Source organism: Vombatus ursinus, unplaced genomic scaffold (genome assembly GCF_900497805.2).
Source record: "Vombatus ursinus unplaced genomic scaffold, bare-nosed wombat genome assembly UNPS02014791.1, whole genome shotgun sequence".
NCBI classification, from domain to species: Eukaryota; Metazoa; Chordata; class Mammalia; order Diprotodontia; family Vombatidae; genus Vombatus; species Vombatus ursinus.
The window spans coordinates 72241157-72258418 of record NW_020954569.1 but is presented as its reverse complement, the minus strand read 5'-3'; the positions used below and the strand labels follow the sequence as shown (position 1 = coordinate 72258418).

The following is a 17262-nucleotide window of genomic DNA, read 5'->3' as shown; positions in this document are numbered from 1 at the left end:
TATGTAAAATTTTAAACCCAGGGAATAGTTAACTAATTTAGAGTTAAAAAAAAATCTGGCTAATGGGAAGTACCCAATAAACAGATTTTATCTGCTGTTCTTGCTCTCCTCTGGCATCTCTCCTCCCTCAGTTGAAGAGCAGGCAATTCATGAAAAAACACGACATTTAGAAAAAACATTAGGGGCAGCTAGGTGGCGCAGTGAAGAGAGTACTGGCCCTGAAGTCAGGAGGACCTGAGTTCAAATCCGGCCTCAGACCAAACACTTGACACTTATTGGCTGTGTGACCCTGGGCAAGTCACTTAACCCCAATTGCCTAAAAAAAAAAAAAGAAAAAAAGAAAAAAAAAGAAAAAACATGGGATTTGGGCAGTCACACTGTAACTCAGCCACTTACTGCCTATGGGAGTTGGTGAATTTAGAGGATCATTTTCTTTTTCTGTATAAAATGGGAGAGGGAGTGAAGATTAAATGAACTTTGAAATCCCTTCTAGATCTGAATACTATGTTATTCAATCAATAAATGATTGAAAATGTGAACTCCCTGGGGTCATTAAAATTGAAACCCAATAAACTACACCTTTGATGTGTAGTGCACAATAATATGCTATAATGCAGTAGCATGCAATAAGCACTGATATTTAAATAATGATAATGATACATTTTTTGTATATTTAATGATACAATGCATTTTTACATCTATCATTTCAAGTAATCAATACAACAATCATGTATGGCATTTGGGGATGGTGATAGAGAATAGATCTATGACTTAATTGGTTTAAGGAACTCTCAAGTGAGAAATATCCCTCTACCAATTGAGGTCAGCACCTTCTCTGGAATAGATAGACAGATAGACAGACAGACAGACAGACAGATACATAGATAGATATAGATACATAGTTTTATTGACAGAACTGAGAATTTAAATGACTTACTCAGGGTCACAGAGCAGCATATGATTTATGTGAAACTTGAACCCAACTCTTTATAGCTCTTGCTCACAGATTATACACATACATATAATATATAAATATACACATACATATACATGCATATATACATACACACGTACATACAAATACTATATGCACATAAATGTTCATATACATATATACATATACACACAGAATATACATAAAATATATACATGCATATGTGTGTACATAATTTATGTATATATAATGTATGTGTGTGTATAATTTTTAAATATACTAGCAAAATCACTCTAAGTACATTTTCTGATTCCAGGATACCTTTGCAATATAGTTATTCTTCTTTCTCAGGCAAAACATTTAATATTTCTGAAGTTGCTAAATTTCTGATGTCAGAAGTAGCATTGGAGCCAGGTCTTCTTCCTGGCTATAGTGTTGGCTCTCTACACATAAACACATGTTGACTATACTGCATGTCAAGTAACTACTGAGATATATAGGACAGGTATTATGCTCCCATTTTATAAATGAGAACACTGAGATGTACAGAGAAGACTGTACCCCAAATCACACAATAAGATAAGGGAAGAGCTAGAACTAGGTTTTTGGTCTCCTGATCTTGAGACTCTTGTATCTCAACCCTCAAACGAAGATTTCACTAGGTTGACTATTCCCTCTTCCCTAAGGCAAGGAAATGAACCATTCTATAATTTTCAAAAGACTTTTTTTATTCATTGAAACAAATAATTTTCCTTTTAAGTGATGAGAAAAATAGAACATTCAATTCACCAGACTATTCCATTACCTGATGATTCCAAGGATTTGAGATGATTATAATTATTAAAATGATGATACTATATCTAACATTTATAGAACGTTTTCAGACAACTCTATAATCTTAAAACATATTACTTGCATTTCCTCACACAATATTCCCTTCAAGTTGGCAAGGCAAACATAGAGCTCCTTTTACTGTACGGTTGATGATCTGAAGCCTATTGACTACATAAGTTGGTCAAGTGGCAGAATGGAAGACAGGGGATATGGACTAGAACTGTGATTTCACTGATACAGAGAAATCCCAGGTGAGTAAACTCCCTCCGCTGATGCAGGTCAGCACCTTCTTTGTACCTTCAAGTCTTAGAGAGTTGCCTAGAGCACTGAAAGATGAAATTATTTGCTGAGGGTCTTGTTTAGTTAGAAAGAAGACTAGAACTAACTTCTTAATCCTCTAGTCTAGTCCTGTCAGATAGTTCCTCTTTGGTAAATTTATATTTATATGACCCTGTTGTTGTCCAGTCATTTCAGTCATATCTGACTCTTTGTGACCCCATTTGGGTTTTTCTTGGCAAAGATACTGGAATGGTTTGCTATTTTCTTCTCCAGCTCATTTTACAGATGGGGAAACTGAAGCAAACAGGGTGAAGTGACTTGTCCAGGGTCACACAGCTACTAAGTGTCTGAGGCCGGATTTGAATTCAGGAAGATGAGTCTTCCTGACTCCAGGGCTGGCACTCTATCTACTGTGCCACCTGGCTGACCATTATATGACCCTACCCTTCATTTCATAAGGGTAATGAGAGGAAAAGAAAGCAAGAATTGACTATTCATGAAGAGAAGTGATGATTTCTTTCCCAGGTTAAAACACTTCAAAAGAATTGATGAATGCTCATTATAATTCTTAAAAACTTCAACTGTGTATCTATCATTTCCTCAGGCATTGCCAAAATTCAAAGAACATTAGTTGTCTCCACATCAATGTTAATCCACATCAGTAGTAATGAAAGATTCAAATTCATTCTCATTAAGGTGTGTGATAGTCTTAAACGGACTTATTAGAGCTGGAAGAACATAAACCCTTCTAACAGTCCTCATCATATTTATTTGATCTTACTTGGACCGGCAATGGCTACGTCTAGACACTCATTCATAATCACCTTTCTCCTACTATTCTAAGGACTTTCTAAAGATTCTTGATGATAACTTTTCCATCATTTTGCCTTAGTGATTTTATTTTCCCACAAGATGTTTGTCAGGTAACCTTTGGTCAGAAACCTAAGTGAAATCACCCACTTTTTCCTCTATTAAGTTTTATAGTCTATAGTAATTTTTTTCCCCTTTCATATTATTACAGCTAATTTGGGTGGTGTCAATCTAATTCAGATGGTAAACCCATTGGACAGGAACTAAATTTAGTTCTACCGATGCCTTTTGCATGGTTATTGCACAGTAAGTGTTCAAAAAGGAGCATGATTTCAATATGCTTTTCACAGGTACAGAGTGACATAATACGTACTACACCCCTTCCCCCCCCCAAAAAAAATTAGATGTGTATAGTAACAATTCAATATTACTGAAAGAGGTAAAGTAAAACTTTCAAATGTTATAAACCCATGGAAATAAGAGTCATATCTATAAAAGGCAAATGATTTTTAGCTACATCATATTATTTGATATCCAAAGTCAAGTCAATTCAATTCATTAGCATTTATTAAGTGTCTCTATGACAGGCTTTTTTTGTATTTCTGGTATTGATATGTCTTTACTCGAGGGCTAAATATTACAGGCAAAATTTTTTTTAATGTTGCTAAACCCCCAAGAAGGCCATTGTTAAGAAGTCCCCATACATGCTAACATATTTATTTATTTATTTTTTGGCAATTGGGGTTAAGTGACTTGCCCAGGGTCACACAGCTAGTAAGAGTCAAGTGTTTGGTCTGAGGTAAGATTTGAACTCAGGTCCTCCCAACTTCAGCGCCTGTGCTCTATCCACTCTGGCACCTAGCTGCCCCCATGCTAACATATTTACAGAAGCACTTTTAGGGGTAGAAAAGGATTGAAAACAAAGCATATGCCCATCAATTAAGAAATGGCTAAACGAATAGAGGTCCATGAATGGAATTGGATATTATTGTGCTATAAGAAACAACTAATACTATGACTACAGAGACACATGGGAAGATCTACTTGAACTGATCAAAAATGAAATAAACAGAGCTAAGAAACATATATAATGACTATAACAATGTAAATAGAAAGATAATCACTTGCACACACAAAATCAAAAGTGCTGAAATATTATAAAGAATAAGAATGGTTTTGAAGAAGTGATATTGGAGGATATCCTCACCTCATCCCTTTGCAGAGGCTGGTACATTCAATGCAATTTCAGATTTTTTCCTATATATTGATAAATTTGCTGAATTAATTTTTCTCTCTTAAATTTTTCTAATAGAAGATGACTGTCTTGGAGAAAGGGGAAAGAGAGAGATACAGTGGGAAATTTAGGCAATATAAAAACAAAAGACATTAATAAAAATCTCTTTTAAAGTGTCATTAATTATGTTTTTTCTTTTAAATATCTATATGCCAATATATAAGGCAGTTAGGTAGCACAGTGATAAAGCACTAGGCTTGGAATCAGGAAGACTCATCTTCATGAGCTGAAATCCAGCCTCAGACACTTACTAGCTGTGTGACCCTGGGCAAGTCACTTAACCCTGTTTACCTCTGTTTTCTCATCTGTAAAATGAACTGGAGAAGGAAATGGCAAACCATTACAGTATCTTTGCCAAGAAAACCCAGATGGGTTCACAAAGTATCAGACATGACTAAAAATGGCTGAAAACACATATATGTATATAGATACATGCATGTATAAACATATAAATACTCCCCTTTCGGGGGGGAGTGTATAGGGTGGGCTGTCTTGAATCAAGTCTATGGTTCTGATATTTTTGGGCTAACAATGGATATTTATATCACCCTTTACATTTACAAACACTACAATCTCATTTGGTGACTTGTCCCCAGTAAGGGTAGAAAAAGGCCTCACTACAGGCCTTCTATCTACTCATTCAGTGCACATTCTACATATTCTACATTGCCTCTAAATAAAATTCTGAGGGTCTGAATGGTACTTGAATGAATCTAGTCATCTTTGGAAAAGGGGGTGTTTTCATCGCAGTTTCTAACATCTTCAGTTCAATGATGGTTGTACAAAAGGACCCTGTTGATTTGATTTCACATGTGGTAGTTCATTACTGAATCAAAGTTACCATTTAACTTCATTCTTTGGATTTAAATACTGTGAGCTGATACAATCCTCCCACTCCCCCCCCCACACACATTTTAGGAGTTTGGAGATCAAAAGACCTCTAAGATTTGTTGCCACCATTATCAGGTTCCTAGCCTTCTTTATCTTCTACACCTTTCCCAGTTCTTTTGAGATAAATTCTTGCATGACCAGAAAAAAAAATGCTTAGGGCCCAATATTTGTATATGCTTGCCAGAGTTAATCTCTAAGACTTATAAACTTCTCTCATTTATAGACTTCAGACTGGAATCCAGGCAGTTTCTTTGTGATAAAGAACACCATTATCAAAGAATACAGTGAAACAATACAACTAATTTTCCTTCATGACTTCATTCTGATTTCGAGCGTGTCTCTCAGTGCTAGTAAGCCAGTCAGTCATTGCTAAAGCAATCTATCTCCCTCTCTATCATGCATAGCATCAAGATGAACTGTCAGAGACAGTGTGTACTGAATAATGAATAAATGAAAGTCTCCTGACACAGTTTTGACAGGCACAAAATATGAGTTTTGTGATTGCCATTAAATTCAAACACTGGGACTGGCTGAAAGAATATCACTTCTGAACTGAGAATTCTGTAAAGTAGGAAGTTTCTAGTTAGTCCTTTACTTTGCTTATTAGTCTGTGGGATGGGCATGAAGGGAATAAATTCATGTAAATCTCTACCGGTTTTTGAAGACCAGGCTTCTAACATTGTCCCTGTAATCAGCTACTCAAATGTGAACCAACACCAGTACAAATGGCCTGCCCAGATTCTAGGGGTCCTAATAAGTAAAATCTACCTTGTCCAAAAGATACTGCCCTTACTGAACCTTCCTTCCCCCAGGATGAATATAGTCAGGATGAATAAACTCTATAACTTTGCTGAACATGCACTAAAATTGATTAGATTATTTTCTTTAATAATCTGATGCTATACTATTTGTGTTTCTTTCACTCCACTCTATTAATAACAGTATTTCAGTGTAGTGAAAAAACAGACAAAGAATGAATTATTAATGTCTCCACCCACACCTGCTCAGTGTATGCACAACTAATTTTTAATTAATTTGAGAGAAAAAGTTAAATTATTTGATCCACTTTTTCTAAAATTAAATTGAGTTCAGTAAAATACTTTTTATATATTTTTGGAGAGAAAAATTTCCAATGACAAGGAACTAGTTTGATGGAAAATTTTGCCTGTTCACTGTCACATATCTGTCTATAAACACATAATGAGTCGGCGGTACCAAAAAGAGACAATTCAGGAATAAAAACATTAATCTGAGAAACAGAGTGGGTTTTATGGTCTAGATCATCTCAAATTCACCATGGCATTCTAGGATCAGTTGAAGGAATTAGAAAATTTAACCTAAAGAGGTGACTTAGGGGAAACATGATAAGGGGCTTCAGATATATGAAGAATCTTCACTTGTGAAAAGGATTAGATTTATTTGGCTTGGACCTTCAGGGTAGAAAATAAGACGAATAGGTAGAAGAGTTCTATGGAGGCAGATTTTGGCTCAACAGAAAGAAAAAAAAAAAGCTTTCTTAGATATGTCCAAAAACTGAATGAATGGGCTTTGCTGGGAATAATAAGTTTCCTATTACTGGAAGTCCTCAAATGGAGTGTCAAGTAAATTCTCTATGAACACTGGACAATGATTTCTTTCAGATGGTTTGTATATGAACTAGAATAGAAAACTCAATAGGTCTCTCCCAACTTAAAACTATGAATCTATAAATCATCAATGATTAATTACAGGCCAAAAATGACCTAAAAAATCACCAAAAGGATATATGACTGAGAAAGGAGGTAGACCAGTGATGCAGGCCAAATAAGGAATAAAGAGATAGATATCTTGTACATTGTAGTGGTATTCACAGATCAAGAAACTTCAAGGAAATTACTCAGCATGTAGGGTGGACCGGCTGTGGAGAATTTGTAGAACATAGATAACAGTCACATGGGATAAGAAGGCAGGATGAGCAGTGATCTACGTAGTCAGAAGACAGACTGCTATCAAAAAGGTCACATATCCATTCAAACGTTGAAAAAAAATGAATAAGTAACAACTACCCATGTCACATGGACTTTGTTTAACAAACAAAAAAAAGAATATGAATAATAATATTTATCTTATTTAGTGGATTATAAAACATTACTGTCAGTGATTACATGTCATGAATCTTCATTCTAAAAGATCAATATTGAAATAAAATCAGTTCAAAGCATTTTTCTTAACAAAGACTAAAGTTCAAAGACACTTACCTAACTTTTCAATGGAATAGTACCGTTGCTTGCTATCCACACGAACCGTCTCTGCGTAAGGGCTTCCCACACCATATCCAATGATGTACCCTCGGACAACAATGTTTGGGTTGAGTGGAGGGGTCCAACTCATTACAATGCTGGTGGTCAGGGGTCTGACATGAAGAGAACTTGGTTGGTCAGGAACTTGGGACTCTAGAATTTAAACAAATGACGTGTTAGTATGATTTGTATCCCTTTTCACTTCCTATGGATTTGATTTTTCTTTTCTCCATATATCCCACACCCCAGGCATTCAAATAGCTATCCCTGGTCACTGTATGAATCACACTTTGAGCAGGTGACTCACAATTTGTTTGGCCAATTTGACTTTGCCATGGTTTGATTTCTTTAGCAGCAAGAATACTGACTTATGTCCACAAACACTGCAACATCTGTTACCATCCTAATATGAAATGTTGCTGCCATATTGCTCGTGTTTTTCTTTCCAGATGTCATTAGCAATGGGAGAGTCTTGGCTGATGTCAAGGGACACAATGTAGATACTAGAAAGGGAGTGAAAGGCTGAAAATTTTCATGCCCCAAATGTTGTTTACTTTAGTTTAACTTAGAACAAGAATAAATATAGAAGCCTATTTTTTAAAGGATCTGTCAACAGAAACATTTCATGCAATGAATGGGTTGTCTTTATTAGTGCCACATATGATTAACAGCCTGAAGTGTCTGAAAAAATGTTTTCATTGCCAAAGCTACCCAAATTTTCTTTCTTCCATATCTTTGTCCAAAGTAAAAATTGTATACTTGTAATCTGTCAGATAGCAAAATGAAATGTTGTGGGTAAAAATGATTTTTGATCATTTCTGTGATGCCAAATCACAGATACCCTTACCCCTGATCCTCTCTACCCTTCCCTTACTACCACCTCTTCAACATGATTTATTTTTAATAAATAGATATAATTTTAGAGATAGATGGAAATATCTTTCAATGGAGTTGTTAATGAAGGTACCATAGCAATTGCTTCTCTCAAGAAGATATATAGTATCATGTTTTTTGGACAACAGAAAAAACATATTCTCTTCTTCCCCTAAAGAAGCTTGTGATATAATATGCAAAGACATCATAGAAAAGAAAATGACTCAAAACATGGCTATAAATGCCAACAGAAGACACACATTCTTTGTGAAGTATTCCCACTATAAACCTTGTGGAAAAGTAATAAAAGAGATGAAAAGGAAGGATTAATACTTTTCAATCGTACTATCACAGAAGGAACCCCAGTGTCCTTGGTACTTAATGGACTCTGCAATGAATTCCGTTGAGCACATTTTAAGCTTTTGGAGGAATAATTGAAACTGCAAGAGACTCTTCCTTGTGCTATACTTAGGAAATAAACTAAATGTTTTGCATTCACAATTTTCCTTTAGACAATACAAAAGCACAATTATTTAAATGACAATACTCAATGTCTTTCTGAACAGGAGGAAAAGTGTTTAAAGGCCTTTGTTTCCAGAAAAATAATAACCTACCTTCCTACCCTCCTGTACAACCATATCACCCTAGCAGTGCTCTGGCAATTTAAATTAGCACATTTGAATAGCATCCATTAGTACTTTCTGAATAGCAAAGGTAATCAGCCTATGCCCTAGATCTTTGCATACCTAAAGCATAGTAACAATTCTAATACCTCAAATATTCTCATTTGATCTTTATAACTAAACCCCTGTGAAGTAAACATGGAAAATATCACTAGCCTAATTTTCAAGTTGAGGAAATTGAAATATGGAAAGGATAACTGAATTTTCTATGCTCATATAACTAATTAGTAACAGAGCTGAGATTCAAAATCACATCACACAAGTCTTAATTTTAGGTTTATTCCTTTATATAATGCTGCCTCTGGATATTTTACTCAGATGAAGTATAAGCTTCTGGAAGGCAAGTGCAGATTCAGTTTTGTCATTCATTCATAGCACCTATCACAGTACTTTACATGCAGTAGATTAATAAAAGCATATTCACTGATTAGCTGAATATGACTAGAATCTCAGATTACTAGAATTGAATGGGGCCTCAGAACATAATCAGGCTAATCTCCTATATCATGTAGGAATTCCCCAAGTGTCATTCCTGACAGGTAGTGATAAAACCTTTATGTAAACATTGCTGGTATAAGAGAACTCTCTGTTACCTGCTGTATATCAGTGCATATGCATCAAACACTTCATATACATGTTTACAAATTAAAACTTCAAAATGTTGAGTATTTCACCTTAATTTCCATTTTCCCCTTCTAGCCCAAGGTGTTGTTGTTGTCCTTAGTTCTCCAACAGGACCAATGACATCAAAAAGGTCATGTCTTGACTTGCTGGTGAATTGAACTTAAGTGAGGCAGAGCTGTGTGAAGTCATCAGCTTCACTCTTTCCTCCAGTCATTGAAGTACAGTGGCAAGACAAAAATCAAGATGACTGGTGATGGCCCAGGATGCAGTGGGTAACCTTGGCCTAGGGCTTGAAAAAATGTTGAACTTCCAGAAATGATAGAAGCTAAGGCTTCTGGAATATATAACCTGTTCTTAAAGATCTCTGTTAGGGACTTTGGTGAATCCTGTATATTTTTTGGGTGGCCAATTCCCAACCATACATCTCAATCTCAAAACAAATAAACAAACAAATGATTTTCATTGGTAAGTTTTCTCAAAAAGTATTTATCTTTTAGATATTTAGATTATTCAAGTGGTTGCTACTGAAAAGATCTATAAAGAAGCAATTTAGAAAGTTGTTGGGAGAAAAAGAAAATTATATCTGAGCACCTCATGAGCTTGGACACACCCTGAAAGTAACTGTCTAAAAGTTAAACAACACAGGTCTAAATACAATCCTTATTTCTAAAGTAATTAAAAAACATAAAGACTACATGAAAATTGGAACCATCGAATTATGGAATTCTGGACTAAAGAACACTTTTGTTCAAAGTTATCTTTACAAATGATCTTTTCTCCTCAAAAAAAAGTCTCCTGAAAGAATTCATCAAGTAATTGTATTCAGTATATCCTCCTTCATAGTGCTCTGTGGGCATTTGGACTTCTCCATTTTGACCTGAAGAGATCTAAGACTTCTGTGTTATTTATCACTTTACTTGTTGACAGCCTTGCTGGTGTTATTCAAGTGATAACCATAGCCTTCTTTTCTTTCCAAGAATGCTCATATAAAGTATATTAGGTAATTGATTGACTTAAATTTCCTTGACCTTCTAAACTGCTCATGCAAAGTAATTGCAATATATACTTTACAGATTTTAATAAAACCAATGGTGATATTAGATCCTTAGCAGAAGAAAACAACACATAAAACATAGAGAACTGAGCTATTTAATGAAGTACAATTTTCTACTAGGATTCTGTACTGTATTATCTATTGCAGGCATTCTATACTTAGACTAGCCAACTTATTTTATGCAACTCACCCCATGCAGTTTTGTGGTAAGGGTTTTTGCATAGAAATTGGAAGGAATAAAAATGTGTTAAAGAAAGTCTGCTTCTCCTTTAATTTGTAGGCATGAAGTAGCCTGAAAGAATATTTTTTCTTAGTTCTTTGTAACTAAAATGATCACTCCTAGGACACCTTTTGCTATCTGTGATGCTGAAATGCAGAGCTGTCAGTTTTAACTGATACTCACATAGCCATTTTCCATTTAGTGTGCTGCATTTTATGGGCCATTATGTGAGAGTTTTGTTCCAGATCTTAATAGCCTATATTTCTCTACTGTGAATTGTATAAGGCAGTTGATCCACCTACACTCTATCTATCCAGTCAATTCAGAAATGTACTAATATCTTCATTTTTTTTTTCTAGAAAGACCTGCATCATTACTTTTTTCCACTTTCTTACCAATGGCCATTATTCCTCTTGGGTTACTAACCTCTAAAACCCCTTTAACCATTTCTGCAGTTCACTTAGCTTCTTCTATTCACAGTTGCCTATACCATATCCAATCATATTCTCCACCAGATCCACTCTTGACAATTTTTAGATATTAACTTTTTCACTAACAGCAAATGTTACCTTGACACTCTCTTAATATTCTCCAAATTCACTTTTGACAGTTTTTACATTTATTACTTTTTCACTCAAAGCATGTATTAATTTTTCCTAATCTCCACATAAATATATCTCAGTACTATGCTTATCTTTTTATATTTATTTCTCTATCTTTTGATTCTGTTTTACCTATAAATTTCATATTCACACCCAAAAAGAAGAAAAAAAATTTGTTGTAATGTAGAAAAAAGTTCAATAGGTCTTTGATCTGAATTTAATCTAAGATTATGATCACCATCTTTTAAAAGAACTTTCCTATTCTCAAACCTCTATTCTTGTGATATGTGACATTCAACCACTATTCCCATTAGAAATTTCTTCTTTAAGTAGTCTGTGAAACAAAATATTTGAGTACAAAGCATTTATTACTCATTATTCCACAATTGATTATCAATTTAGTAACATTTTTATCAACTAGTTGGATGAAGACATCAGTATCATATTTATCAAATTTGAAGATAATATCAAGTTGGGGGGGCAAGCTAACATATTTCATGGAAGAGTCAGGGTTCAAAAAAAACTCTATAGACAAACAATTGGACCAAAATTAATAAGATTTAGAATGTAAAGGAAAGAAATTGAAAAAAAATACACGTGGCTTCAAAAAAAATCAGCTTCCCAAGGACAAAACAACAGAGATGTGGTTAGACAGCATCAGTAAAACTATCTTAGTGTTTTAATGGGCTGGGACTTCAATGTAAATCCTGAGTGCAATATGTCAGCCAAAAAAATAAACAAACAAACAAAACCCCAAAAAACAACACGTTATCTAAGCCTACATTAAAAGGGTCATGATATCCAGGAAAATGGTGACATCAGTCCCACAGTATGCTGTCATGATAAGATCTCATATAGAACATTGTTTCAGTGTTGGGTATGACATTTTAGGAAAGACATTGATAAACTGGATGATATCAGAAGGAAGAAGACAAGATGACTAGAACAGTCGAGGGCCTCAAGGTCATGGCACATGATGTTTAGTTCATGAGTCTGGCGATCTTTACCCTAGATCAAAGAAGACTTAGTGGGGACATTATAGATGCCTTCAATATAGTTCAAGAATTGTCATGTGGAAGAGTTGAACCTAAAAGGGATAATATGGACGAACAGGTGGATATAGCATAAAAGCTGATTTTGACGCAATGTAAAGATAAACTTCTTGATATTTAGAGCTATTGAAAAGCAGAGTATGCTGTCTCCGGGAGTAGAGGGTTCCCCATCACTCAAGTGTTTAAAAGCATACTGATTGACCACTTTGGGGCAATATTGTAGATAAGATTCTTGACCAAGCATGGGTTGAGGTGCCTTTCTACTCTGACATTCTATGAGTGATACAGTTATTAACATCATAATATCAACCTGCACTTGAATCCAACTCACGAGAACATAGATTTAAAGCTGAAAGGGATTTTATGGACCATTGAGTTCCAGCCTCTTATTTTATAGTTTAAGAAACTGATTCTCTCAGCACCATCATGACAATCATTCTATGTTCAACCTTCAGGCAAACTAAGCAGTATAATACCGTAAATGCTGTAGAGAGTTCCTTATAGTTTATACAGTCCTCCATATATATTACCTCATTGGTAATCTCCATAACATAATAAGCTAGGACAACTAAGAATTATCTTCTCCATTTTGCAGATGTAGAATTGAGAGTCATGGGAAATTAGACTACATGTCTTGCCTAATATCATGCAGCTGGTAAGTGACAGAGCCAGAAGTAAAGTCTGGGTCTTCTGATTCTAATTTCCATGCTCTTTTTTTTTTACTACATTATGTTGACATAAGAACAGCCAAAATGGTTATGTCTTTTTTTTCTTGTAGCTCAATTGCACTAGCCAGTATAACAAAAACTTGGTTTTGTGACAATTCTTGGATATCCTTTGTGCTCAAGAATGGAGACATGACTATAGTGTTTACCTTATTTCTGGAAGTTTTGCAATAGGAGAGGAACAGAGTTTGCTGTTTTCTAAAGTAATAAGCATGCCTCTACTCATTTTTAGTCTATTAAAATCTAGAAAACATAAACCTCTGTGAAAATCTAATTATTTTCTATCAAAAAAAGTTCAGGGTCTCTGCTTATTTGTGCCATTTTCCTATGCTTGAGTTAGAATATATACATCTATCTAATGGACTATTTTAGGATTTCTCCTCAGATCAGTCAATCTATCTAGGCCTCACCTGAAGTTTAGTCTTAAGTTTAGTTTCTGTGGAAATCCATTTTTTTCTTGATTCTCTCCTGGGAGAGAATACACCTATTCTACTATTTCTCTGATAGCAATTTCCCTTTTTCTTCTGACTCAGGTTTCAGTCTCATAGCCAGTTTCCAGTCTTTCAATAACTATTTGGCTTCAGAAATGGTGCCAAAATTGTTAGAAAGAAAATGTAAATTGATTGCTTGTCCTTTAGCTTACAAAAAAAAACCAAAAATTAAAAAAAAACAAAAATAGAAACAAAAAGAATTTAGGTTGAGTGATTCCCAATCTTCTCATCTTTGTCAGTGGCTCTAAATGAACCAGGACTTCAAAATTATTTTCAGTTTTGCTAGCAAACTATTCATTTGAAACTTTTTCTCTAGGCAACTCCAAGAATATAAACAGTTTAATGTTCTACCCGATTTTAAAACTTTACTTCACATGTCCTTCGATTCTTCCCCAGGATATATTTACTTAGCATTTTACATTTTTTTCATGCTCTCTTATCAATGCCTTGCTATTCTTGAGTACAAAACATAGGAATACCTATGCCAGTTTCACTATGCAGCATGCTTTCTTTCTGGGTGGGCACATCTTTTTGTATTTCATCAGTATTCAGTAACTCATCTGTACTGGACTTCTATTGAAATCCATGTTCAAAGAAAATGAAAGGTCTATATTTTGGAGCTTACAAATCTCAGAGACATATTCCCATTTTGTGTTTCAGAAGAAATTAACTTACATAGAGAGGCTTTTCACACCAGGTAACTGAATACCCTAATAAGAATCATTACTATTTCTATTGATATGGGTGTGGGAATTTCACTAGATTAGGGACAAATCCATCTATTCCCAAAGTTTTGCCATCACTGCAACATTTTCAAAAACCTCTGACCAGTCAAATTTAACTTGTCATGTTTTCCCAGACTAATATAGAACTTCAGTTAAGCTACATCACAAGTGATTGTGTACAGCAGTTCCCATCTGTTCACTTAAAAAGAGACATGACAGGTGACTCCAAGCCCATTTTCTGGGAGCATATCTTCCAAACTCAATCATATATTCTCTTATATCTTCCTTGAAGCTATTTAAATAAGATCCTTCAGGAGAAACTAAGCTTTCAACTTTTTGAAGAGCTGAAAATTTTAGAGCACAAAATAAATATTTTAAAACTTCCCAACTGTCAGTAATAATAAGCAAATTTTCTAGGGAACCATGAATAAGATGTGATATTTAGATTTAGAATTGCTTTGACAAAACATAGTTAAAAGGTCAATACATAGGGATTAAGGGAGACTCCTGAATGATACAGCTTATCTTTCCATGGCATTTGCCAAAGAGGATATTCAAAAGGACCTGGAGAGGCCATAGGAGAAGAAGAGAAAATGCAGCTAACAACTGCACAACTTTTGAGAGCACAACTTTTATTTAGCTGACTCTTACAGGACTCTGGGTAGCCACAGTAATAAGCAGATGACTCTCTTGGGGTTTGTAAAGAACCTCAGTGGCAGAAAAGTGTTATGAAAAAAGTGCATGACCAGAATTACAATGCTTTAGGTCAGTTTCAGTGCAGAATAATTTTTATTCACATAGTTCATTTGGTTGCCAAGGTCAGCGCCTTCCTCTGTAGTTCACAAGAATGTAGAGGAATTCTATAGGGAAAACTCCCAACAGAAGCCATTTTTGCTTTTCTAAGAACAGGAATAAAAAGAAATACTTTTCATCTTGAAACTTGAAGATTAAAATGGATCAACTAAAGAATTAATTAGAAATAAAAAAAATAACAAGAAATATGCTTAGCTTGAAGGAATAATTCACATTAATCAAAGATATAGAGCTGGAAGGTTAATGGTTATCTACTCTAATCCCCAAATTTTCCAGATGAGTCAACTGAGTGGTGGTACCTGGATTAAAATTGAAGTCTTGTGACTCCAGGTTTGATGTACTTTCCACCACATCATGTTACCTGGTATACCCTGAAGGAGATGGATAGGAACAGTGTTCATTTCTTTCTTCCTAAGGGGTTAGGAGGAGGATATTAAACAAGAACTTGGGATTTAAAGGAAGGGCCAGTGGCTATTGGAGAATCTTCCCGGACTAATAAATTTGCTCTAATCCAACTACTAAAATCATACAACAAGCATATCCAAATAGTAGGATCTTGACGTCAGTGATGGCAATTTTTTTTTAAGCTTTCAAGAGTAAGCAATCAGAAGGAAAGGGAAAATGAAGCCAGTTCAATGAGTTAAGTTTGTGGAAGCAGGGAAAAATAACTTGAGTAAGCAGTGAAGATTCATCACCAATGAAATTCAAATTTTATTGACATTTCTAAGAGAGCAGATTGTTATTCTATGAAGTAGGTCTTTCCCATACATGGTAGTCATGGTAAGTAGTCATATTTTCCCTTTTCATATGTTTTCATTTACTTTATAAATTTTCCCAGCTTCCTTCACCTATGCAGTGTCTTCAATATTATTTGTGTTATCAACCCTACTTATGAGCTATCAACTTCACTATCTTGCCCATGTGGCAAATTTCATTTTAACTTTTTTTATGTTGATAGATACAATTCAGTACATTAAGTACTCATTTGGGTATGGATGAGAATCCATTTGCCACTTCAAATCAGAAAATGAAAGAAAAGGGAAAGTGTGCAGATGGCAAAGCACTTGAGGTGTGGAAGGATATGTAAGTCAGAAAAAGAGACAAGTTGAAAAAGGGGAAAGTGCAATAAGGAAGAAGGCAGAATTAAAGGAGGATAAAAACAGTCACTAATAACTAATATTTGTTAAAGATGTCTATAGGTGCTATACCATACTCTTCTCTGACCACTCACTCTGCTCCCTCCCAACCCCTCCACTCTCTCTGCCTGTCAAAATTGTATCTATACTTCAAGTTCTTTATTTCATTAAAATAGCTCATAATGAAGCTCAGAAAGCATTATTAACATAACTGATGGCTTGATACCAATTTGGAAACAAGATTGTAATAGGATATTCTAGGGATGTCTCCTCAGATGTCCTCATTTTAAAGTTTTTGTTTCTTTCTTTGCTTCAATGGATGATTAGAATGGAGGCATGGATGATTTGTTCATGAAATTTCTAGGTAATACATAATTGGAAGTGATAGCTAAAACACCAAATTTAGAATTGGCGTCAAAAAAGGAAAGAGTAATGGCCCAAAGCTAGCCAGAAAAAAATTGTCAAGAATAATTAAAGTCATAATCTTGTGTTAAAAAAATGCAAAAATACATGATGAGGGAGAGGTGGCTCAAAAGCATTTAATATGAAAAAGATCTGGAAATTTTAGTAAACTACAATCTCAGCCTAAGTTGATTGTGACATCTCAGTCAAAGTAGCTAACGTGATCTTAGGCTTCATTAAAGGAAACTATAACATAATCATCTTAGAGTTCTTCCTACTTACCAACATAATCTTTGTTACCTGCCTCAGGTTTGTCGCCATTATTTCAACTATGATTTTAGCCAAGTCATATCTGAGAATGGATCAGTACCGTAACAGATAATGTACATATTGTACTCTAATGGCCCTCTTACTTTACAATTAAGAAGAATTAATTTGTATTCTCCACAGAGAAGGGAAAACAAGTTATGTTCTTTCTTCGTTAAGCTGAATCATTCAACTATATCCCCTTATGAGTAGCCCACTCAGCCCCTACACACAT

At 34.9% G+C, this 17262-nt stretch overlaps 1 protein-coding gene across 1 annotated transcript in view; it reads right to left on the bottom strand.

The window, feature by feature from the left end:
• Window positions 1-17262, bottom strand: part of DCC (DCC netrin 1 receptor) — a gene marked incomplete at its 5' end in the record, with an annotated part of 954021 nt that overhangs the window by 220831 nt on the left and 715928 nt on the right. The window contains one exon of the mRNA XM_027869065.1: window positions 7280-7474. Within this exon, the coding sequence (XP_027724866.1) occupies window positions 7280-7474 (195 nt within the window). The remainder of the gene's footprint in view (window positions 1-7279; window positions 7475-17262) is intronic.